Source organism: Lathyrus oleraceus, chromosome 5 (genome assembly GCF_024323335.1).
Source record: "Lathyrus oleraceus cultivar Zhongwan6 chromosome 5, CAAS_Psat_ZW6_1.0, whole genome shotgun sequence".
Taxonomy (NCBI): Eukaryota; Viridiplantae; Streptophyta; class Magnoliopsida; order Fabales; family Fabaceae; genus Lathyrus; species Lathyrus oleraceus.
The window spans coordinates 85,718,173-85,743,149 of NC_066583.1; the positions used below are offsets into that span (position 1 = coordinate 85,718,173).

Consider the following 24,977-nt stretch of genomic DNA (forward strand, 5'->3'; position numbering starts at 1 on the left):
CATCTTCAGACGTACCAAATATTGACTTTTAATGTTAAAATATTCCGAAGATGCATCTTCAAACTTATTTCGAAGATGCATCTCCGGAATGTTTTGGCGCTTAAATCACGCCAGAACCCTTCTCCTTGCTCATTTCTAAAAACAAATCAAAAGTTTATCAAACTCTCTAAAAAAAATTCCATCAACCAAGTACAAAATCAAACAACCAAGCTCAAAGGATCTTCAATCAACATCATAAACATCATCCAATACTGGAGCAAAGTCTAAATTTGTAATTTTTTGATGTTTTAATAAGTTTTTTGAGTTTTCATGTGAATGAGTAGAAAATGATGATTTAGATATCAAATGAGTAGTAAATGCAAGAATAATAGTTTATACAGACTGTAAAACATGTTTTTTTTGTTGAAAATCACGATCGAACTATTTTTTATAGGTTTGCATGTCTTCATTGCCACCATTGATGACCTGAAGAGTTGCTGACAGATGGATGCCATGTTTGTTGATTATGAGACTCATCTGGTAACGGACGAGGCACGAAGTACCATATCTAAGAGCGACTGGAGCTACATCAACGAGTACATCAGATGGTTCTTCAGGGTGTCACATCCATATATGGTGTTGGCTGCTCTAGGAGATCCATTGAGGCCAGCTCATCAGGAGTTACTAGAGGAGGAGAAGGCACAATTAGATCATGTTGAGGATGTCTTGCCTAGATATCATTGTATAGTGGAGATTGCACATGCATGCATTGATAGAGGTATCTTTCTTGATGGGTCTGATGTGAGACAGATCCTCGATGTCATCATGACGGAGGCACGAGAGACATTGATGTACCAGAGACAGTGCCAGAGGATGGGGGTATTAAAGGTTGAGGAGCCATAAGAGGCAAATTAGATGTAGTTTGACATACGCATTAGTACGGTAGTTTATAATTATATTTTATTTTCACTTAATGCTACTTTATATATGTCATTTTGGATTGGACTATCTGGATTTATATATGTCATTTTTTGCATATCGATTGTATGGTTTAAATTCCGTCACAAGTATGGTACATTACGTTAATAAATCTTCATCTAAATAAACATAAACAAAACATAACATGCATTGTTCTGATATGTTACAGATATGTATCTCTGTAAAATAAGCGGAGATGCATCTCTAGAACAATAAACTTGTAAAATTCGTTTCAGAGTGGATCTTCCTATGATGTATGTTTTAAAATATTACGGAGATGCATTTTCGGATCAGTTAATGTTTTGATTTAGGATAAGGTGTGTCGGAGATGTATCTCTGAAATCTGATAGACACTTTAGAGTTTTTAGAGAGTGTTTTTCCACTCCATAGGATGGGATAAGAAATTCCCATCACTAAATCTATTAAAATACTTACCTAATATGGTCACTAAAAAGGCTTTTCATATATTGTGAAAAAATAAATAAACTAGATCCTTTGGAGACTCTCCAATAACTCTAGAACCTTTTGACAACAATGACTTAGACATTTGAACCCTAAGAAACACTATCTAAGCAAAATAAAGGAACGAACATGATTCATGTATGAAATTGTTTGATGAAGTTGAAGATGTTATTGGTTATGCATGGGATCCATATATGAAACAAAAAGAGATTATGATTTAGTCCACTCCATAGTTAAACCAAGAAATATGCATATTTAGTATTCTTATTGGTAATGCATGGGAATCTATTGACAATGTACAAATTATTATAACACATTCGATCTACTAAAAAAGCGTTTGAAGTAACCATACTGATGCTTTAGGAGAATGGATGGAAAGTGAAAGTAAAGATGTATTATGCGAGAAAGAAAGTTGATAGTGAATTGGTGCTTAGTCACCACAGTTCCTTGTATGGAGCATTGCATACTTGAATATGGGAAGCATGTATGGTGCAATAGAGATGAAGACATATAATACACATATTTGGATATTGGACAAGTTCATAAAGTAGAGGATAAAAAAATTGGACAATGGATGAGAAGTAGATCAAAAAATCAAGAGAAAAACTAAATAAATGGTCATATGAAGAGTTCTGGTTGATTTTTTCTGAAAGCATAGACAATGTTGTGTGCAAATGTTTATGAAATTGATTGAATCAAATCAAATCTCAAAGATATCATAATTTGAGAAGAATCGGATCATCTAGACATCTCACACTTTAGTTCTAAATAAAAGGGGATTTGCAAAGGAACCATTTGAACCGAAAGAGGTACAACAACCAATTTTGGAAACAAAACCTCCAATGGTTCATAAATCTCGTGCAAAGGAGCCAACAAAATACCCAAAGGAATATGGATGGGAACATAAATAAACTGCTATGTAAAAGATTTCACTATTAAGTCCAATGTCCAAATTCCAACTAGAATAGAGTCAGAAACCAAATCCAACCTTTGAGTCAATAACAAAGACTAAGAAAGGTCGTCTCCCCTCTCAAAAGGTGGAGAAAGCATTTAGGAAGGGGAAGAAAATAAAATAAACTTGAAGATAGGGTTCAGAAAGCACCAACAGAGGTGTGGAAATAAGTGTTTAAACTATGCTCAAAATACACTAAGGCCCAACCCCATATCAAAAGAAAAAAATTAATTTTTTTTTTAATGCACCCCATAAGTTACTTAGGCACCACGTAAAAATATTTAAATGCTCCTACATTTTGGAGATGCATTTTCGGATGCACCCAATTCTGACTTAATGTTAAAATATTATGGAGATGCATCTCTAAAAGGTATTCGAGCTTGAATTTCTAAAAAAGGTATATACATATGAGTTATTGGCGCGATTTAAGCTCCACTATCTTTCGGAGATGCATCTCTAGAATATTTTAACGTTAAGTCAGAGTTGGATGTGCCCAGAGATGTTTCTCCAGAATCTAATGGCATTTAAGTATTTTCATGTGGTGACTAAGTAACTTATAGGGTACATTAAGAAATCCAAAAAAAAAACACTTGTGCTCCAATTGGATTTTTGAACTAGGCCTAGGGTTCGAACCACTAAACATATGGACCTGGCCCACCCTATCTCTTTTCAATTGAATAAAGACCTACACCATATCTTTAAAATTAGGGAATTTCTTAATGCTCCCTATATATTACTAATACACCACATGAAAATATTAAAATCCCTCAGATTCTGGAGATGATCTCCGAACACACCTTGATACGTTAAATGATCCAGAGATGCATGTCCGTGATATTTTAAAAGTCATACATCATGCATTAACTCTGAAAGGCATATGACACACATATTATATCGGAGACGCATCTCCGTTTATTTTTTGGAAATGTATCTTGGTAACCTAACAGAAAAGTGCATGTTATGTTTTGTTTATGTTTATTCAGATGAAGATTTATAAAGATTATGTATCATGTCATGTGACGAGATTTAAACATACAATCGATATGCAAAAAATGACATATATAAATTCAGATGGTCCAAAAATGTCATATATAAATAAATTAAAAATACACGATAACGTAGCATGGGATGAAAATAAAATACAATCTATAATCAATCCAAAGTATAACTATTATAAACTATTGCACTACTGTGTATGTTAGACTACATCTCCTCAGCCTCGTCAGCCTCGTCGGCCTTCAATACCCATCTCCCTTCGGCGCTATCTCTGGTACATAAATGCCCCCTTGTGCCTCCATCAAGATCACATATAGGACTTGCCTCACATCAGACCCATCAAGGAAGATACCTTTATCAATGCCTGCCTGCTGTTTACCGTGGAATTTGGCAAACAACCGCTAGTCCTCCTATTACACGGTTACTCACAGGACCGACTAGATTGGTCCTAGAACATACGTGCAAAATGTGTGTGATTTTGATATTCAACATTTTCATAAACGTTTGAGAAACTTGTTTTGCAATGATTCTTGAAATAAGTAAAGGTTTGAGATGTGAGTTGTTTAATAAGTTTGGAAACACTTCGACTAACTATGGATGCAAGATAAATGGACAAGATAAATGAACAAGTCAAATAAAATACTTTGATAAATAAAATGGTGTTTGAACATACATTTGCACTCGAATTCACTCTTTTCTCTCTCTGACACAGATACTTTGAGAAAGTGAATTTTTTAGTAGTTTCTGAAGGAGAAGAGCGATCCAAAATGCAACGGAATTTAAAAAAAATCTCTTTTAGTGATCCTTACGAATGGGCATGATCAGTGATAGAATCGTTACCTCTTATGGCGATTGAAACGTTTGATGCAGATCTACGGAGTGATCATGAATGTTGAATGGTGACAACGCCTCTACTCAGTCCACACGAACATATTCCTTCAATCTTAGTGCTAGCTGCTATGAATGAAGGCTTTGAGTGAGAGAGATAGAGAGAGAGAGAGAGGGAAAGAGAGAGAGAGAGAGAGAGAGAGAGAGAGAAATGAAATTGCAACTGCACAAATGCTTCTGCACAAGGGTTATATATTTATGGAACCACTTGTGTGGGCTGCAAGCTTAAAAGCCCACTTAAGTGTATGTGGCCCATATCTTATAATATACCAAAATCACTTAAGCGCGTGGTACCTTACCATATTTCGTATTCTACTTAAGTACATTGTACCTTACGATGTTCTATAATTCACTTAAGTGCACCGTACCTTACGGTGTTCCTTGTAACACCCTTCTAAAATAACCCAAATATTTAATTAAAACAACAAATATATATCAGAGTAGATATGCAATTAAGGGTGTCACACAATCATTTCACACCATTCACCAAATAACTGTCATGCTCTTTTATTAATTCAAAACATAAAGCATTTGCACAATACGCAGCGGATAGAAATCAAATCAATCATGCAAAACATGTAACACATTACATGTAAAATTATTCAACAAGGTAAAACATCCCGTCCCGATGTTACATCTATCAGAGCATGACCCACTAAGGAGACTACACTAGACTCCAAGCACTAGCTTCTACTCAATCACTGCTCGTTACCTGAAAAATAGTTGTAAGGGTGAGTTCCTCAATCGATATAATAAGCATTATAAAATATCATGTAATGCTAAGTAAATAACACATTAATCACCCTAATCATATCACACATTCGGTAACGGCACATCAACTCAAACATCATAATCATGCTCAACATAAACATCAAAACACACGTATAATATTGGAACACATCCATTCATATTATACACAATACATACATTATGCAATGAGACTCTATGCATGCGGTACCGACTATTCGTGAACATATAGTTCACCTCACCGATCAAATCCAGATACGGCTACCAAGCCCACTAGTCCCACTCATTTGAGACCTAGTGACTCACTCACTAATTCCTCACCACGGAAATTAGCTACCACCAACTCACTAATTCCTCACTATGGGAATTAGCTACCACCATACAGACTACAATATGCATGCTAAATCACCTAGTAATGCAAAATCATCAACAATAATCCACAATGATTTACTCACTAATTCCTCACCATGGGAATTAGCTACCACCATAAAGGCCACAATATGCATGCTAATTCACCTAGCAATGCAACATCATTAACAACAATCCACAATGGACATATGCTCACACTCTAAGCCATAAAACAGTCCATTCACCAACACATGCATAATATATACATTCACAACATTATGCATATTTTCACACATCATCAGTATATTTATCACATAATCATATCATGTCATGCCAATTAATCAATCACAGTATTAGCACACTCTACTAATACCTATACTACTCAAAACAACGGGAAATAATCCATACTATATCACATACCGATATAGGCCAACCATTAAATATGTACACAACATTTAAATACCAATTTTCCCACTTTTCAACAGTGTTAACCGGTTAACGCCCTGGGTTAACCGGTTAACGCAGACCAAAACACGCTTCCTGGCAAAACTTAACAGTGTTAACCGGTTAACGCCCTGGGTTAACCGGTTAACGCAGACAGAACATCAATTTCTCAAAAATCACAACAGTGTTAACCGGTTAACGCCCTGGGTTAACCGGTTAACGCAAGCAAAACAGCAATACCTCACAATTCCTAACAGTGTTAACCGGTTAACACCCTGGGTTAACCGGTTAACGCAAGACAGAAAGCTGTCCCTGCGCTAACACGAAGCAGAATGCAGAATTCTCCGCATTTTCCGCCGTTGGAGGACTTCCGGACCTCCGATTCCAATTCCGTAAAAAGCTACGTTTTCGGAAAATTACTACCCATCCAATTACAGATTCAATTTCAGTTTTAACACAACTTATCCAACACAATTTCTCAGCATTCAATATCCCAATTAGGGTCAATTCAACGGTTTATCACTACCCATTACATGTTAACCCATAATACCCATTAAACGACGATAAACCCCCCTTACCTGAGTTAATCCGGCGAATCTTTAAGCTTCAAGCTTTTCTCTTCTCCAACCTTCTTCCTCTTGCTCTGCCTCTTTGCCCTTTTCCTCTTTTCAGCCGCTTCTCTGCTTTTCACGTAAAACCCTCTTTACCAAAAATGAAACTCTTTTTTCCTTATTTCCAACTTATATATTTTCCAATAATTATTATTCCAATAATAATAATAATAATAATCCAAAAATTCCAATTATTTAATTAAATTAATAAATATAATATTAACTTAAATTAAATAATTATCTTATTTTCATCGGGGTGTTACAACTCTCCCCCACTAAAAGAGTTTTCGTCCTCGAAAACATACCTCAAGCGAATAACTCCGGATAAGACTCCTTCATCTGACTCTCAAGTTCCCAAGTCACATTACCACCTGCTGGTCCTCCCCAAGCTACCTTCACCAAAGCAATCTCTTTACCCCGCAACTGCTTCAACTCTCGATCCTCAATCCTCATAGGTGATGTTTCAACAGTCAGGTTATCTCTCACCTGGACATCATCTACTCGGACTACATGCGACGGATCAGGAATGTACCTCCTCAACTGAGACACATGAAAAACCTCATGCAAATTCGCAAGTGACGGCGGTAAAGCGATACGATAGGCTACCTCCCCTATCCTCTCCAAAATCTGATAAGGACCAATAAATCGAGGTGTCAACTTCTTCGACTTCAAAGCTCGACCAACCCCAGTTATCAGAGTAACACGAAGAAACACATGATCTCCCTCTTGAAACTCAAGTGACTTCCTCCTCTTGTCGTGATAACTCTTCTGACGACTCTGAGCAATTCTCATCTTCTCCTGAATCATCTTAATCTTTTCTGTAGTCTATTGAACAATCTCCGGTCCAACCACAGCACTCTCACCGGATTCATACCAACATAAAGGCGTCCGACATCTCCTACCATACAAAGCTTCAAACGGTGCCATACCAATGCTCGAATGAAAACTATTGTTGTAGGTAAACTCAATCAAAGGTAAGTAACAATCCCAAGCACCTCCCTTTTCCAAAACACAAGCCCTCAAAAGATCCTCTAGTGACTGAATCGTCCTCTCAGTCTGACCATCAGTCTGCGGATGATATGCAGAACTCAATCTCAGCTTAGTTCCCAAAGCCTTCTGCAACCTTCCCAAAACTTCGATGTAAATCTAGGATCTCTGTCCGAAACAATACTCGACGGAATACCATGCAAACTTACAATTTTCTCAATATACAATTCAGCAAATCTCTCTAACGGATAATCCATTCTGATCGGAATGAAATGAGCCGATTTCGTCAATCTGTCGACAATCACCCAAATAGCTTCAAAATTCTTACTTGTCCTCGGTAAACCAGAAACAAAATCCATACTGATACTATCCCACTTCCACTCTGGAATAGCCAACGGTTGCATTAGCCCCGACGGCTTCTGATGCTCAATCTTTGACTTCTGACAAGTCAAACAAGAAAAACAAAACTCGCAATTTCTCTTTTTATTCCCGGCCACCAAAACAACTTTTTCAAATCATGATACATCTTCGTAGCCCCAGGATGAATACTCAGGCCACTACGATGTCCTTCCTCAAGAATACTCTTCTTAAGTTCGGTAACATCCGGAATACACACCCGATTACCAAATTTCAAAACACCATTCTCATCAACTCTGAATTCACCACCTTGATCTTGATTCACTAGAGTCAACTTATCAACCAAAAGCACATCGGATTTCTGACCCTCTCTAATCTCATCCAGAATACCACTCGTTAACTTCAACATTCCCAATTTAACACTATTGTGAGTACTCTCACACACCAAACTCAAGTCTCTAAACTGCTCAATTAAATCCAATTCCTTAACCATTAACATAGACATATGCAATGATTTCCGACTCAATGCATCAGCCACTATGTTTGCTTTACCCGGATGGTAATTCAAACCAAAGTCATAATCCTTCAGAAACTCTAACCATCTCCTCTGTCTCATATTCAGCTCTTTCTGATCAAACAAATACTTTAAACTTTTATGGTCACTGAAAACCTCAAATCTTGACCCATACAAGTAATGCCTCCATAACTTCAGAACAAATACCACAGCTGCCAACTCTAAATCGTGTGTCGGATAGTTCCTCTCATGAACCCTCAGTTGTCTCGAAGCATAAGCTATAACCTGCTTGTTCTGCATCAACACACCACCCAAACCCAACAATGAAGCATCACAGTAAACCTCAAATGATTCCGACGAACTCGGTAATATCAGAATAGGAGCAGTAGTTAACCTTCTCTTTAACTCTTGGAAACCTTCTTCACATTTTGAGTCCCAAACAAACGCTTGCCCCTTTCTAGTCAACATCGTCAACGGTAACGCCAACTTAGAAAATCCCTCAATGAATTTCCTATAATAACCTGCAAGTCCAAGAAAACTTCGAATCTCAGCAACAGACTTAGGAGCTTCCCACTTAGATACCGCTTCTATCTTAGAAGGATCAACAACAACACCACCTCTTGAAATCACATGACCAAGAAAACTAACTTCTTCTAACCAAAATTCACACTTAGAGAGTTTAGCAAATAACTTCTTTTCTCGTAGAACTTCTAAAACCACTCTCAAATGTTCAGCATGCTCTTCTTCAGATTTCGAATACACCAAAATATCGTCAATAAACACCACAACAAACTTGTCTAGGTACGGATGGAAAATCCTATTCATATACTCCATAAATACTCCAGGCGCATTAGTCACACCAAAAGGCATTACAGAATACTCATAATGTCCATACCTTGTTCTGAAAGCAGTCTTCTGAATATCCTCAGTTTTCACACGTATCTGATGATACCCTGATCTCAGATCTATTTTGCTGAACACACTCGCACCAACCAACTGATCCATCAAATCATCAATCCTCGGCAAAGGATACCGATTCTTGATCGTCACTTTATTCAGTTGCCTGTAGTCCACACACAACCTCATAGTACCTTCTTTCTTCTTAACCAATAACACTGGTGCACCCCACGGTGACACACTCGGACGAATAAATTTCTTATCCAACAGATCTTCCAGCTGACTCTTCAATTCAGTTAACTCAACAGCAGACATACGGTACGGAGCCATCGATATCGGCCTAGTACCAGGTACCAAATCAATCGAGAACTCAACTTCACGCTCTGGCGGTAATTCATTCACTTCTTCAGGAAACACATCAGGAAAATCACACACCACGGCTAGATCGCAAATCACCAGTTTATCTTTAGCCTCCAAAGTCGCTAACAGCATAAACAACTCTGCCCCATCTGCTACTGCCTCATTCACCTGCCTTGCTGATAGAAACAAACTCTTTCCTTCCTCAATCTCAGGAAAGATCACAGTCTTATCAAAACAGTTGATATAAACTCGGTTAAACACCAACCAGTTCATACCCAGGATAACATCAATCTGCACTAGTGGAAGACACACAAGGTCCATCCCAAAGTCTCTACCAAAAATACTCAAAAGACAATTCAAACAAACTGAAGTAGTAGTCACTGAACCCTTCGCAGGAGTATCAATCACCATACTTCCATGCATCTCAGATATCTCTAATTTAAGTTTCACAGCACAATCCAAAGATATAAAGGAATGAGTCGCACCGGTGTCAATAATAGCTACAAGAGGAAAGCCATTAATATAACACGTACCTCGGATCAAACGATCATCTGCAGAAGTCTCAGAACCCGATAAAGCAAAGACCTTGCCTCCCGACTGGTTCTCTCTCTTCGGTTTAGGACACTGTGGGCTAATATGACCCAACTCTCCACAGTTGAAACAAGTCACAGTCTTCGACCGGCACTCTGCAGCCAAATGACCACCTTTTCCACACTTGAAACACTTCCTCTCAGCACTGGTACACTCATGGACATGATGTCCAGCCTGACCACATCTGTAACACTTAGCAGGGGCACTAGAGTCTCCCCACTAGGCCTCTTCATTCCACTCTGTCTCTGGAAACCTTTGCCAGCTGCATACGGTTTCCCACGATCATTCTGATTCTTGCCTTTCCTATCAACCCTCTGCTGATAGCTTTCCGCTCTGGCCTTGGTATCCTGTTCAAAAATCCTGCAACAGTCAACCAAATCAGAAAACACTCTAATCCGCTGATATCCAATAGCCTGCTTGATCTCGGGACGCAACCCGTTCTCAAACTTCACACATTTCGAAAATTCCCCAGTAGCCTCATCATAGGGAGTGTAATACTTCGACAGCTCTGTGAACTTAGCAGCATACTCCGTAACAGACCTGTTACCCTGCTTCAATTCTAAGAACTCTATCTCTTTCTTTCCTCTGACATCTTCTGGAAAGTACTTCCTCAGGAATCTCTCTCTGAACACAGCCCAAGTGATCTCAGCATCCCCAGCAGCTTCCAACTCAGAGCGGGTAGCAACCCACCAATCATCTGCTTCCTCTGACAGCATATGCGTACCGAACCTGACCTTCTGGTTATCGGCACACTCAGTCACTCGGAAGATCCTCTCGATCTCCTTCAACCACTTCTGAGCACCATCTGGATCGTATGCTCCCTTGAACATTGGAGGATTGTTCTTCTAGAACTCACTCAGTTGACGAGCAGCTCCCATTCCCGCAACATTCGGATTCCCTCCAAGTACTCCAGCTAGCATACCCAGAGCCTCAGCAATCGGAGCATCATCTCTACCTCTTCCAGCCATCTCTATTCTGAAAACCCAACAAGCTAAACAATAAGTACTGATAGGGTTACACAACACCTATCCCGTACAGGGGAAACAGAATAATTACGACTCGACTCGACCGACTATGCTCTGATACCACTAATGTAACACCCTTCTAAAATAACCCAAATATTTAATTAAAACAACAAATATATATCAGAGTAGATATGCAATTAAGGGTGTCACACAATCATTTCACACCATTCACCAAATAACTGTCATGCTCTTTTATTAATTCAAAACATAAAGCATTTGCACAATACGCAGCGGATAGAAATCAAATCAATCATGCAAAACATGTAACACATTACATGTAAAATTATTCAACAAGGTAAAACATCCCGTCCCGATGTTACATCTATCAGAGCATGACCCACTAAGGAGACTACACTAGACTCCAAGCACTAGCTTCTACTCAATCACTGCTCGTTGCCTGAAAAATAGTTGTAAGGGTGAGTTCCTCAATCGATATAATAAGCATTATAAAATATCATGTAATGCTAAGTAAATAACACATTAATCACCCTAATCATATCACACATTCGGTAACGGCACATCAACTCAAACATCATAATCATGCTCAACATAAACATCAAAACACACGTATAATATTGGAACACATCCATTCATATTATACACAATACATACATTATGCAATGAGACTCCATGCATGCGGTACCGACTATTCGTGAACATATAGTTCACCTCATCGATCAAATCCAGATACGGCTACCAAGCCCACTAGTCCCACTCATTTGAGACCTAGTGACTCACTCACTAATTCCTCACCACGGAAATTAGCTACCACCAACTCACTAATTCCTCACTATGGGAATTAGCTACCACCATACAGACTACAATATGCATGCTAAATCACCTAGCAATGCAAAATCATCAACAATAATCCACAATGATTTACTCACTAATTCCTCACCATGGGAATTAGCTACCACCATAAAGGCCACAATATGCATGCTAATTCACCTAGCAATGCAACATCATTAACAACAATCCACAATGGACATATGCTCACACTCTAAGCCATAAAACAGTCCATTCACCAACACATGCATAGTATATACATTCACAACATTATGCATATTTTCACACATCATCAGTATATTTATCACATAATCATATCATGTCATGCCAATTAATCAATCACAGTATTAGCACACTCTACTAATACCTATACTACTCAAAACAACGGGAAATAATCCCTACTATATCACATACCGATATAGGCCAACCATTAAATATGTACACAACATTTAAATACCAATTTTCCCACTTTTCAACAGTGTTAACCGGTTAACGCCCTGGGTTAACCGGTTAACGCAGGCCAAAACACGCTTCCTGGCAAAACTTAACAGTGTTAACCGGTTAACGCCCTGGGTTAACCGGTTAACGCAGACAGAACAGCAATTTCTCAAAAATCACAACAGTGTTAACCGGTTAACGCCCTGGGTTAACCGGTTAACGCAAGCAAAACAGCAATACCTCACAATTCCTAACAGTGTTAACCGGTTAACACCCTGGGTTAACCGGTTAACGCAAGACAGAAAGCTGTCCCTGCGCTAACACGAAGCAGAATGCAGAATTCTCCGCATTTTCCGCCGTTGGAGGACTTCCGGACCTCCGATTCCAATTCCGTAAAAAGCTACGTTTTCGGAAAATTACTACCCATCCAATTACAGATTCAATTTCAGTTTTAACACAACTTATCCAACACAATTTCTCAGCATTCAATATCCCAATTAGGGTCAATTCAACGGTTTATCACTACCCATTACATGTTAACCCATAATACCCATTAAACGACGATAAACCCCCCTTACCTGAGTTAATCCGGCGAATCTTTAAGCTTCAAGCTTTTCTCTTCTCCAACCTTCTTCCTCTTGCTCTGCCTCTTCGCCCTTTTCCTCTTTTCAGCCGCTTCTCTGCTTTTCACGTAAAACCCTCTTTACCAAAAATGAAACTCTTTTTTCCTTATTTCCAACTTATATATTTTCCAATAATTATTATTCCAATAATAATAATAATAATAATAATCCAAAAATTCCAATTATTTAATTAAATTAATAAATATAATATTAACTTAAATTATATAATTATCTTATTTTCATCGGGGTGTTACATTCCTTAGTTACTCTATCTCTCATCAATCCATCCTTTTGTGTGGGACCCTGTAGGTTTTTGCGGCATTGGCAATTATATTAAATCACATATTTAACATAATAAATAGTGAGCGGTATCTAGTAACACATCACTGCTACCCAAGATACGAAAATTTCATGTGATCTGACAAATCCTTTTGTGATAATAATTATGTGTACAATTACCCTTTTTCCCTTATGTCTATATTGAACACAAGTCATAGACCGTGTCATCCTTGTCCAGTTCAATATTGGGCCCGTAGACATTTATCCTTTTACGCAAAATGGGCAAGTTCCATCTAGGTCACTCATGTCCCTCGGCATGCTTCATGGAGTACCTATCAACTATCTTTATGGTCATCCAGTTACGGACAAAGTTTGATGAGCAATAAGGCACTCAACTCTACATCTAGGGTACATAGTGGTTTTAGGTAAAAGAGTGGTATACACCATTATCACCATGAGAATAACTTGTGACACTTAGCATAACATTCTATATAGTATTCTCATAGCGGGTCAATCCAGTATAAATATTACTCTCAATATTCATACTTATGTTTAAGACTTGATAACTCCTTATCTATGATCCATGAGATATGATCATCAGTCTGTATACATTATAGTCTTAATGCTTTAATGTTATCCCACTTCACAACAAAGCTCGACTACTGATACTTTAAGAATAGTGTCCTTATGTTTAATGGGATCTCATGATTAAGTCACACTTGAGACATTAAATGGACTAGCTATTCTAGGGACTTTATTAAACAAACAAAATAAAGAAAAAGCCTTTTATTATTAATAAATAATTCGATACAAGTACCAAAAGTATTGTCCTCTAGGGCTTACACCAACAATCTCCCACTAGCACTAGAGCCAATCAGGCATACCCCTAATGCCCATAGATCTAGTATGGCCATCATGCTTCTGCTGTGCAAGAGGCTTTGTCAGTGGGTCAGCAATATTGTCAAGTGTAGGTACTCTGCATATTTTCACATCTCCTCTATCTATTATCTCTCTAATGAGGTGATAACGCCTAAGTACGTGTTTGGATCGTTGGTAAGATCAAGGCTCATTAGCTTGTGCGATAGCACCATTATTATCACAATAGAGACCAATGGGATCCACAATGCTAGGAACTATGCCAAGTTCACTAGTGAACTTTTTGATCCAAACAACTTCCTTTGTTGCACTTGAGGCAACAATATACTCGACCTCAGTTGTAGAATCATCAACTGTATCTTGCTTTGAACTTTTCCAGCTCACAACGCCATCGTTTAAGCAAAACACATAACCAGATTGCGATCTAAAGTCATACTTATATATCTGGAAGCTAGCATCGGTGTATCCAATTACAACAAGCACTTCCTGACCTCCATATATCAAGAATGAGTCCTTAGTCCTTCTTAAATACTTAAGGATATTCTTGACAGCTACCCAATGAGCATCACGGGGATCAGATTGGTACCTACTCGTTGCACTTAAAGCATACGAGACATTTGGTCGAGTACATAACACGACATACATGATAGATCCTATTGCATATGCATATGGAATCTTATTCATGTGATCCCTTTCTTCCTTAGTTGAGGGGGATTGTATTTTTGATAGACACAAGCCATGTTGCATATGTATGAATCCTTTCTTGGAATCATGCATATTAAAGCGTCTCAGCACTTTGTCTATGTATGTACTCTGACTTAGGCCAAGTAGTTTTTGTGATCTATCTCTATAGATCCTGATTCCTAATATATAGGTTGCTTCACCTAGGTCCTTCATAGAAAAGCATTTCCCCAACTAAGACTTTACTTGTTGCAGTGTAGGGACGTCGTTTCCAATGAGTAATATGTCATCTGCATATAATACCAAGAACACGATCATGCTCCCACTAACCTTATTGTACACACAAGGCTCATCTTTGTTCTTGATGAATCCATATTGTTTTACTGTTTCATTAAAACGAAGATTCCAGCTTCTGGAAGCTTGCTTCAATCCATAGATTGATCTTTGTCACTTACATATATTTTGGGCTTCTTCTGGTATGTCAAATACTTCAGGTTGTGTCATGTACACATCCTCAAGAAGATTCCCATTAAGGAAAGCAGTTTTGACATCGATCTGCCATATTTCATAATCATGATATGCAACGATAGCAAGTAAAATCCGAACAGATTTAAGCATTGCAACTGGTGAAAAGGTTTCATCATAGTCAACCCCATGAATTTGTTTATATCCTTTTGCAAAAAGTCTTGCCTTATAGGTATGTACCTTAACATCCAAGTCAGTCTTCTTTTTGAAGACCCACTTGCATCCTATAGGGTTAACTCCTACAAGAGGCTCTACCAAGGTCCAAACTTGGTTTGTGTACATGGAATCCATTTTAGATTTCATGGCTTCTAGCCACTTCTCAGACTCGAGACCAGTTATGGCCTCTTGGTAGGTCACATACTCATCTTGATCCATGAGTAATACATCACCTTGATCAGTTATGAGATATCCATATCTCTCAGGTAGGTGACGTATCCTGCTTGGCCTACGCTGGTCTTGTTCTACTTGAGCAGGTTGCTCTTCCACAACTACTTATATTTCCTGCTCTAATTCCTCCATAGGTGTATCAATGCTTTGTGATTCTTGAATTTCTTCAAGCTCTACTTTCCTCCCACTGATTCCTTTGGAAATAAAATCCTTTTCTAGGAAAACTCTAGTTCGAGCGACAAACACTTTGCCCTCAGAAGGATTGTAGAAGTAATGCCCTCTTATTTCTTTAGGATACCCCACAAATAAGCATTTGTCAGATTTGGGCTCAAGCTTAGTTGAAATTTGTCGTTTCACATAAACTTCGCAACACCAAATCTTCATGTAAGACTTGTGTGGTTTCTTACCACTCCATATCTCATATGGTGTCTTCTCAACCTTTTTGGATGGAACATGGTTAAGTGTGTAAGCTGCTGCCAATAGTGCATATCCCCAAAAGGAGTTTGGAAGATCGGCGTGACTCATCATGGATCAGACCATGTCTAACAAGGTTCAATTTCTTCTCTCAGATACACCGTTCCATTGGGGTGTTCCAGGAAGAGTAAGTTGGGATAAGATCCCACACTCTTTCAGATGGTCATCAAACTCTAGGCTTAAATACTCACCACCTCGATCTGATTGAAGAGTTTTAATATTCTTACCTAATTGGTTTTGTACTTCATTCTTGAATTCCTTGAACTTTTCTAAGGACTCTGATTTGTCTTTCATTAAATACACATAACCATATCTACTGAAATCATCAGTAAATGTGATGAAGTATTGAAAACCTCCTCTGGCTGGTATGTTCAGTGGTCCACACACATCAGTATGTATGAGGTCCAAAAGATCATTAGCTCTTTCACCTTTTCCTGTGAATGAAGACTTTGTCATCTTTTCAATTAAACAAGATCTGCATGTCTCATGTGATTCATAATCAAAAGAGTCCAAGAGTCCATCTTTATGGAGTTTGGAAATGTGTTTTTCATTTATGTGGCCTAATCGACAATGCCAAAGAGTCCAAGAGTCCATCTTTATGGAGTTTGGAAATGTGTTTCTCATTTATGTGCCCTAAGAGACAGATTAAAGGTCACAAGAAGGTTATGAAATTAATATTTGAACCATCATTAATGGTCATTAGTGAGATGTCAGACGTTACCTCCAATGTTTTAGCTTTAGAAATGAATGGACGTTTCATTATGGTTGGAAGATTAATAATATAAACTATATAAAAGATATTAGGAGAAAGGGAAAAATAGGCATGATCAATGAATAACACAAAAAGGAGAGGAGCACGTGAAAACATTGGTGAAGGTGTGAAAAACACAAGAAATTGGGAGTTTGAATTGGATTTTAAAAACAAAAGCTTTGTGTAGACTCAAGAACACCACACAAATACTAAGAATAAAGAGATAAAAACAAAAGTATTTTTATCCTGATTCGCTTGAAACTCAAAGCTACTCCAGTCCATCCGCCAAGATGATTTTGCCTTATACACAATGACTTAATCCACTATAATCAACTGATTACAAAAGTCACAAAGAATAACCTTCTTTGTCTTCTCAAGGATCTGACTATACCCTAGTCTACTTAAGAAAAATCACAAAGAACAACTTTATTTGTCTTCTCAAGGATCTAACTAAAACCTAGTCTCCTAAAGGAAATACAAACAAACAGTTTGAATAATATTTTGTGAGTTACAAGTTACTTATACACAAGCAAGTTTTACACAAATGAATTACAAATACTTAAAGAAAAATAGGTACAAAATTTAGATCTTTTTCACGTAGAAAACATTCTTATAAAATTGTTGTAGCGCTTGCATTTTTCTTCAAGTCTCTAAGTCCTATTTATATAGCATAAAAAAGAGATAGCTGGAGGGAAAAATTAGGATACCAAGTAGAGCGACTGCCCATTGTTGGATTGGTGAAATGAGTGATACATAGTACAATCCTTCGCCCACAATTTCAGTGACAAGTGTGATCTATAATACTACCCACAATATCAGGTAGTTGAATGAACATTTGATTTGTACCTTGTATCATTTGATCACGTATTCATTTTGATCTTATCTTAAAATTCATTGGCTTCTTATGAAAGTTGATGAAGTATGAAAAGAAGAAACACAGAACTTGATTCAGAAACTTTAGAATCTTCAGTCAGAACCTTGACAACGTCAACAGTCTGACTTGAGATCTTCAGAATCTTTAGCTAAGTAACAAAACTTCAGAAACTCGTCATTCTTCAGAAGATTGATGATTCGAGTCACGTCCAGAAGTAGAAACGAAGAGAACGTTGGAGCAACAACATAGAGTCTCTTCAAAAACTTCTCAGGAGTGAATCAACACATGGCAGAAAGATCATTACAGCAACAACTTGACATCTTTCAGAATTTCTCATGATTAGCTCAGAATCTGAATTTTTAACACGATGTTTAGAAACTGATGACATTCCACGTCATATATTCAGAATCAAAACTGACTGTAAAAGCTACACAATAACAAACTATTAGGGTGCCAAAATTATTGTCACACAAATACAACATTGTTATCATCAAAACTCAAGGTATAGATGCAGAACCAAATCTTGCTCTAACAATTGAATCATCAACAAGGTGACCAAGATTCCTCCCTAACCTACCTCTTGTCAGACTGGATGATTGCGATCCTACCTGACTAATTTCAGGAGAATTTCTCCAAATAATATTTATAAAAAAATATATCAAAAAAATTTACCTTTTTTTTATTAGGTTTTTTTATTTGTCCCCTTTTTTATAAATTTTCTTTTATCAATGATTAGAGTGCATCATTAGAAAATCCCTATACATCCTTTATTGGTTAAAAAACCAATCAAAACGATGTTTTCTTCCCATAATTTTAAAATATCGAAATAAATTTATCGATTGACACATTAAATAAAAGAATTAAAATAGTTTTACTAAAATATTATATATTGATATATTACTTTCATCTTAAAATATTCTGAAAGATATTAAATTAAGAATAACAAATATATTATTCATTATATAATACAACTAAAAGTTTAACTTCAATCGGTTTTTCCAATTATTTTAAAACAAAGAAATACAAAAATAGGACTAGTTGAAACGAAGAAAAACGAAAAAAAGGAGTAGTTGAAATAACATTTTTCCAAAAAAAGAAAAGTTTAACTTCAATTGTTTTTTTTCTTCAAAATATTAAAAACTGTAATTCCTATGAGAATGCATTGTTATAAAGCTACAAGTATTTCACATACATTGGTATAAAATATAAAATTTTCTCTCACAAATAGGAAGATCAAGTGAAGTTTCAAAGTGGAAACAAACACACAAGAGGATCAAAATTCATAGGAATTACAGTTTTTAATATATATGGATTTCTTGGTAAGCGATGGTCGCGTGGATAGACATGGCGATATTGCTGATAAACGAACGACCGGAGGATGGAAGGCTGCTCCTTTTATCATAAGTAAGCCACACAACATTATGAAATTAGATAGAATCACAATGTAGACATAATGTTTCCAATGTTTGATGATGTTTTTGTTTTCCAGTGAACGAGGCAGTTGAGAGGGTGGCGTACATTGCTATAGCAATGAACATGACACGTTACTTGGTTAGTGAAATGCATCTAACAATACCAGATTCTGCTACTCATGTCACAAATTGGATTGGATCTTCTTATGTACTCACTCTTCTCGGAGCCTTTCTAGCCGACGCTTATTTCGGTCGCTTCAAAACGATTCTTGTTTTTTCTTTCATCTATGCGGTGGTAACTATATTTAACTTACTCATTCTTACTTTTTTCGTTTCTTATCAATGGTGCTCAAATATGACCTAAATTATGTTACAGGGTATGTTTATGCTGACAACATCAGCCTCGTTCGACACATTCCGCCCGCGAAAACACAAAGAAGCAAGCCAATTCCAAATGACATTCTTATTAGGTGCACTTGGCCTTGTTGCTTTAGGTACAGGAGGAATCAAGCCTTGTGTATCATCTTTTGGAGCGGATCAATTCGACGAAGGAGATGAAAAAGAAGTTCAAAAGAAATATTCATTCTTCAATTGGTTTTTCTTTGCCATCAACATCGGTGCACTTCTCGGAACTACGCTGCTGGTTTATATACAAGAAAAATTAGGGTGGAGTTGGGGTTTTGGAATACCAACCATTACTACATTTTTGTCTATCTTTGTTCTAGCTATTGGTATTAACCATTATCGTTTTCAAAAGCCAATGGGAAGCCCTTTTACTAGGTTTCTTCAAGTTATTGTAGCTTCCGTAAAGAATCATCGACGAGGAGTTGTCGTCAAAAAAGAAACTCAACTCTATGAAGTCGAGACAACACAATCTGATATTATTGGTGCTCGTAAGCTTCAGAGGACTCTACAATACAGGTTAGTTATATATAGATCAAATACATATACAGAATATAAAATTTAAAAGGCGGAGGGGTATGAGTTATGATCTATCTATATATAGATGAGATACATCAAGTTATTCAAATCAAAAAATTTAAAAAATAAATTTTGTAGGTTTTTGGATAAAGCAGCGGTTGTAACACCAAAAACCAAGATTAACGATAGATGGAGTGTATGCACAGTGACACAAGTGGAAGAATTCAAATCAATCCTAAAAATTCTTCCAGTTTGGGCAACTACCATTGCACTATCAATTTGTTTAGGTCAAATGTCAACTTTTTTTATAAGTCAATCCAACATCATGAACCGAAAACTGGGTAACTTCGAAATTCCAACGAGTTCGGTCACCACATTTGCTGCGATCAACGGCCTCATACTTGTCCCGATCTACGAGCAACTCTTTATCCCGGTTCTTCGAAAACTAACCGGCCACCAGTGTGGCATCACGTCGTTACAACGAATGGGTGTTGGGCTTTTCATCGGAACCATTGCTATGGGTTCGGCTGCATTCGTTGAAAAGAAAAGACGTGAAGAGTACCCGCACCTACATAGCATGAGTGTGTTTTGGTTGTTACCTCAGTTTTTCCTAATTGGTTCTGCTGAAGTTTTTACCTATGTGGGACAGTTAGAGTTTTTCTATGATGAAGTAACTGATGGGACAAAGAGTATTAGTAGTGCGATGTTTTTGTGCGAGTCGGGAATCGGAAACTGGTTGAGTACTGCTCTGGTTAAGATTGTTATACTTACAACTGGAGGACAAGAGCAAGGATGGCTAAGGAATGATCTTAATAAAAGCAAGTTGGATTGGTTCTATTGGATAGTGGCAGTTATCAATGCTATCAATTTCTTAGTCTATTTGATGGTTGCAACAATTTACAAAGGAAAAGAATCAGTGATTGCAAGATTTGACAACATTGATGAATCAAACGAAGATCATCACATACAACCATGAATACACCCTATTCATGTTAATATATTTTGTAAAATTATATTTTGTGTTATTTTCTTTATGCATTCTCAAAGCTAGGGATTGGTTGTGAATTAGTTAGGATAAATTTGGCAGCAATTTGTTGCTAGTTTCTAGCAAGCAAAGCTAGCTTGGGACTGGTTTTGAATTAACTATGATATATATGTAGTAGCATGGATATGAAGGCAAACTATCTAGTAAAAATAATCTTAGCTAATTATATTTGTTCTCCTACTAGTTGTTCATACCATTTTTATAGCTATCTCCTAACTATTTAAAGCTTTTCAATATTACAATTAACATATTTAATAAAAAGTGATTATTTTATAGTATAAAAATATAAACTACTCAATATATAATGTATTTTCTCAATTTTTTAAGATGTACTCATCCCTGAATAGAAGACTAGAAACTTGACATGTAAAATCACCAAATTTAAATATATACAGAAAGAGATATCATAAGAATATCACTACAACAATATCTAATTTTACCTTTCTAGGATTATACATGCTCTTCTAAGGTATTATATATATTAATGTATTGACTACCATTCGAAATTATATAAATGTTTATAATTTTTGAAGATGCATCTCAAGACGCACCAAATTTTGAACAAACGTTATAATATTACGGAGATGCATTTCCGTAATAATTTAAAACATTTAATACATCCCACTCAGAAGTCATTTACATTTGAATTGTACCGAAGACGCATCTCCGTGAATATTCCGAAGATACATCTCTGATACGTCTTAGAACAGATATTCATGTTATATGTTGTTTATCTGTGTTGTGATGAAAATTTAAAATATATTGTACAATAAAAAAATAGACGTACATAATTTAAGATGAACCAAAAATGCCATACAAAAATAAAATACCAATAAATGTCGAAAATGTCGTACAATCGAGATCAAAAAGTAGCAAAACCGTCAAAATAAAATACAGACCATAATACTACTACTAGATAATAAGAGACTAATGTATGTGCATGACAACCTATCCTCTACCTCCTCTGCCAGCTTTGCCTCTTCGAACATCAATATCACTCGTCCCCTAGTGTTGTCTCTGGTACATCAATGTCCCCCGCGCCTCTGTCATGATGGAATCTAGGACTTGTCTCACATCAGTCCCATCAGGAAAGATACATATGTCAATGCCTTCCTGCGCAATCTCCAATATGCAACGAAACCTAGGCAAGACATCCTCAACATGATCTAGTTGTGCATGTTCCTCCTTTAGTATCTCCTGATGAGCTGGTCTCGGTGGGTCTCCTGGAGCAGCCTGCATCATGTATGGATACGACACTTGTAAGTTCGGAGTGTGCCTAAGAGGGGGTAGGGGTGGATTAAAACTTTACAAATTCTCCTATTTTTATGATACTTGTTCTTTCTTTTCTAGTTTGGTTAGGAAATGAAAGCGACGAAGTACGGAAAGTAAAGAATACCGAGATGTATCCTAGTTCCCTTCACAATCTGAAGGTACGTCTAGTCCCCTTACCACATGTAAGATATTTTATTATTATTAGATCTTCTTACACAAGACTCGGAACAAGTTATCAAGAACAACCCTCTTGAAAACTATCACCACAAGAAAAGAAAACAATCCTCTCTTTTCTTGCACACACACTTGTTTCCAACAATCCTGGAAAAAAATAAGCAATACGAAACAAACAATCTTATTTTCTACAATTCTGAAAAATAAGATATGGATTACAACAACAGTTTTTGAGTGTAAAGTTTATAGTATAATTATCATACTAAGTGATATATCAATGTACTTGATCTTCTCTTCCAATGACAATAATTCACAAACACAAAGGTGTTAGATTGCTTAAGTATTTTCTGGTTTGAATGATGTGAGAATATGCAGAAAATATCTTGAACAAAAGTTGACAACAAGAAATGTGAATTCTTAAAATTCTAAGAGTTTTGATTGGAAGAGGTGATTTTTGAATTTGGAAAATCATGTAATTATATGTGCATAAGACCTCTAACAAATCATGGTAAAGGTCTGAAAAATATCATGAACGATTGTCAAGTTGAAATGAAATGATTCCATGAAGTGGTGCATGAAGAGTTGTTAGTAAAGCTACTGATTTTTAAAAAACGCACAGCGGTAAATCGATTTACATAGTGGCTAAATCGTTTTCCCTGTGAAAACGTTTAAAAAATATTTCAAAAAATTACAGTAGGAAATTGATTTTCATAAGAGGTAAATGGATTTACCCAGTCGAAAAATTAATTCTTTGCATTTGGAAATGTATAGGCTTTAGTGGTAAATCGATTTCACTAAAGGTAAATCAATTTACTTAATTAAAAACATGAAAAATATAAGCCTAAGACATTTGTCATGCACAAGGAAAGGTTCTGCAATGTTTGTTGAATACTTGAGCATCTAAGACTTTAGTGAAGATAAATATTCTCATTATACCTTCTTGAAATGCAATAGCTTAAATTCTTGAATCATGATGCTATATCTTTGAGTAATATCTTTGCATTCTTGTCACTTGAAGTTTTGTCTTCATCAAAATACATTCATCATAGAGAAGCTTGACTTCACAACACCCTGAGGATCCATCTGATGTACCCTTCGACGTAGCTCTAGTTGCTCTCAGTTATGGTAACTTGTGCCTCCTCCGATATCAGATGACTCTCATAATCATCAAACATGTCATTTATTTGTATATATGTCAAGGCAGGAGGAGCAAAGACAACTAGGTGTCTAAAAATGGTCGGAGTGTACCTGAACTTCCATGTGATGTCCTCTTTCATGTTAGTATGTTTTGTAAAATTATATTTCGTATTATTTTATTTATGCATTCTCATAGTTAGGGATTGGTTGTGAATTAGCTATGATATATATATATATATATATATATATAGATATATATATATATATTATATATATATATATATATATATATATATATATATTATATATATATATATATATATATATATATATATATATATAAAAGCCTGGGTTTGAAGGCAAATTATCTAGTAAAAATAATCTTAGCTAATTATATTTGTTTTCCTACTAGTTGTTCCTACCATTTTTATAACTATCTCCTAACTCTTTAAAGCTTTTCAATATTACAATTAGCATATCTAATCAAAAGTGATTATTCTATAGTATAAAAATATAAACTACTCAATATATAACGTATTTTCTCAAAAAAAATTTAAGGTGTACTCATCCCTGAATAGAAGACTAGAAGCTTGACATGTAAAATCACCAAATAAAAATATATACAGAAAAACATATCATAAGAATATCACTGCAAGAATATCTAATTTTACCTTTCTAGGATTATACCCGCACTTCCAAGGTATTATAGATTGTAACGTGGCTTAGATTAATGTATAATATATTTGAGCATTTCTTAATTCACCCTTAAGACTTATTTGCTACCATGTGAAATTATTTAAATGTTTATAGTTTCTAGAGATGTATCTGCAGACGTATCAAATTCTGAATAAACGTTGTAATCTTACGGACATGCATCTCCGTAATAATTTAAAACATTCAATACTTCGCATTCATAAGCCATTTATATTTGAGTTGTACCAGAGATGCATCTCCGTGAATATTTCGGAGATACATCTCCGATACGTCTTAGAACAGGTATTCATGTTATATGTTGTTTATCTGTGTTGTGATGAAAATTTAAAATATATCAATAAATAAAAAACATAGACGTATATAATTTTAGATTGACCAAAAATTTCATACACAAATAAAATATCAATAAATGTTGAAAATATCGTACAATCGAGATCAATAAAGTAGCAAGACCATCAAAATAAAATACAGA

The 24,977-nt window shown here is 36.3% G+C and overlaps 1 protein-coding gene across 1 annotated transcript; it reads left to right on the forward strand.

Annotated features, from left to right (window-relative positions):
* The first annotated feature begins 483 nt into the window (after window positions 1–483).
* LOC127078872 (protein NRT1/ PTR FAMILY 8.1) lies at window positions 484–21,139 on the forward strand. The gene is made up of 5 exons (XM_051019291.1): window positions 484–858; window positions 19,117–19,234; window positions 19,320–19,537; window positions 19,619–20,163; window positions 20,302–21,139. The coding sequence occupies exons 1-5, from the start codon at window positions 484–486 to the stop codon at window positions 21,137–21,139; spliced, it is 2,094 nt and encodes a 697-aa protein (XP_050875248.1).
* The last annotated feature ends 3,838 nt before the right edge of the window (window positions 21,140–24,977 follow it).

Excerpts from the sequence above, each read along its gene's own strand:
- LOC127078872 (XM_051019291.1), top strand. The coding sequence starts at position 484 with ATGGATGCCATGTTTGTTGATTATGAGACTCATCTGGTAACGGACGAG. Across the intron at positions 19,235-19,319 it reads GGCTGCTCCTTTTATCATAA|TGAACGAGGCAGTTGAGAGG; the intron begins GTAAGCCACACA and ends TTTGTTTTCCAG. Across the intron at positions 20,164-20,301 it reads CAGAGGACTCTACAATACAG|GTTTTTGGATAAAGCAGCGG; the intron begins GTTAGTTATATA and ends TAAATTTTGTAG.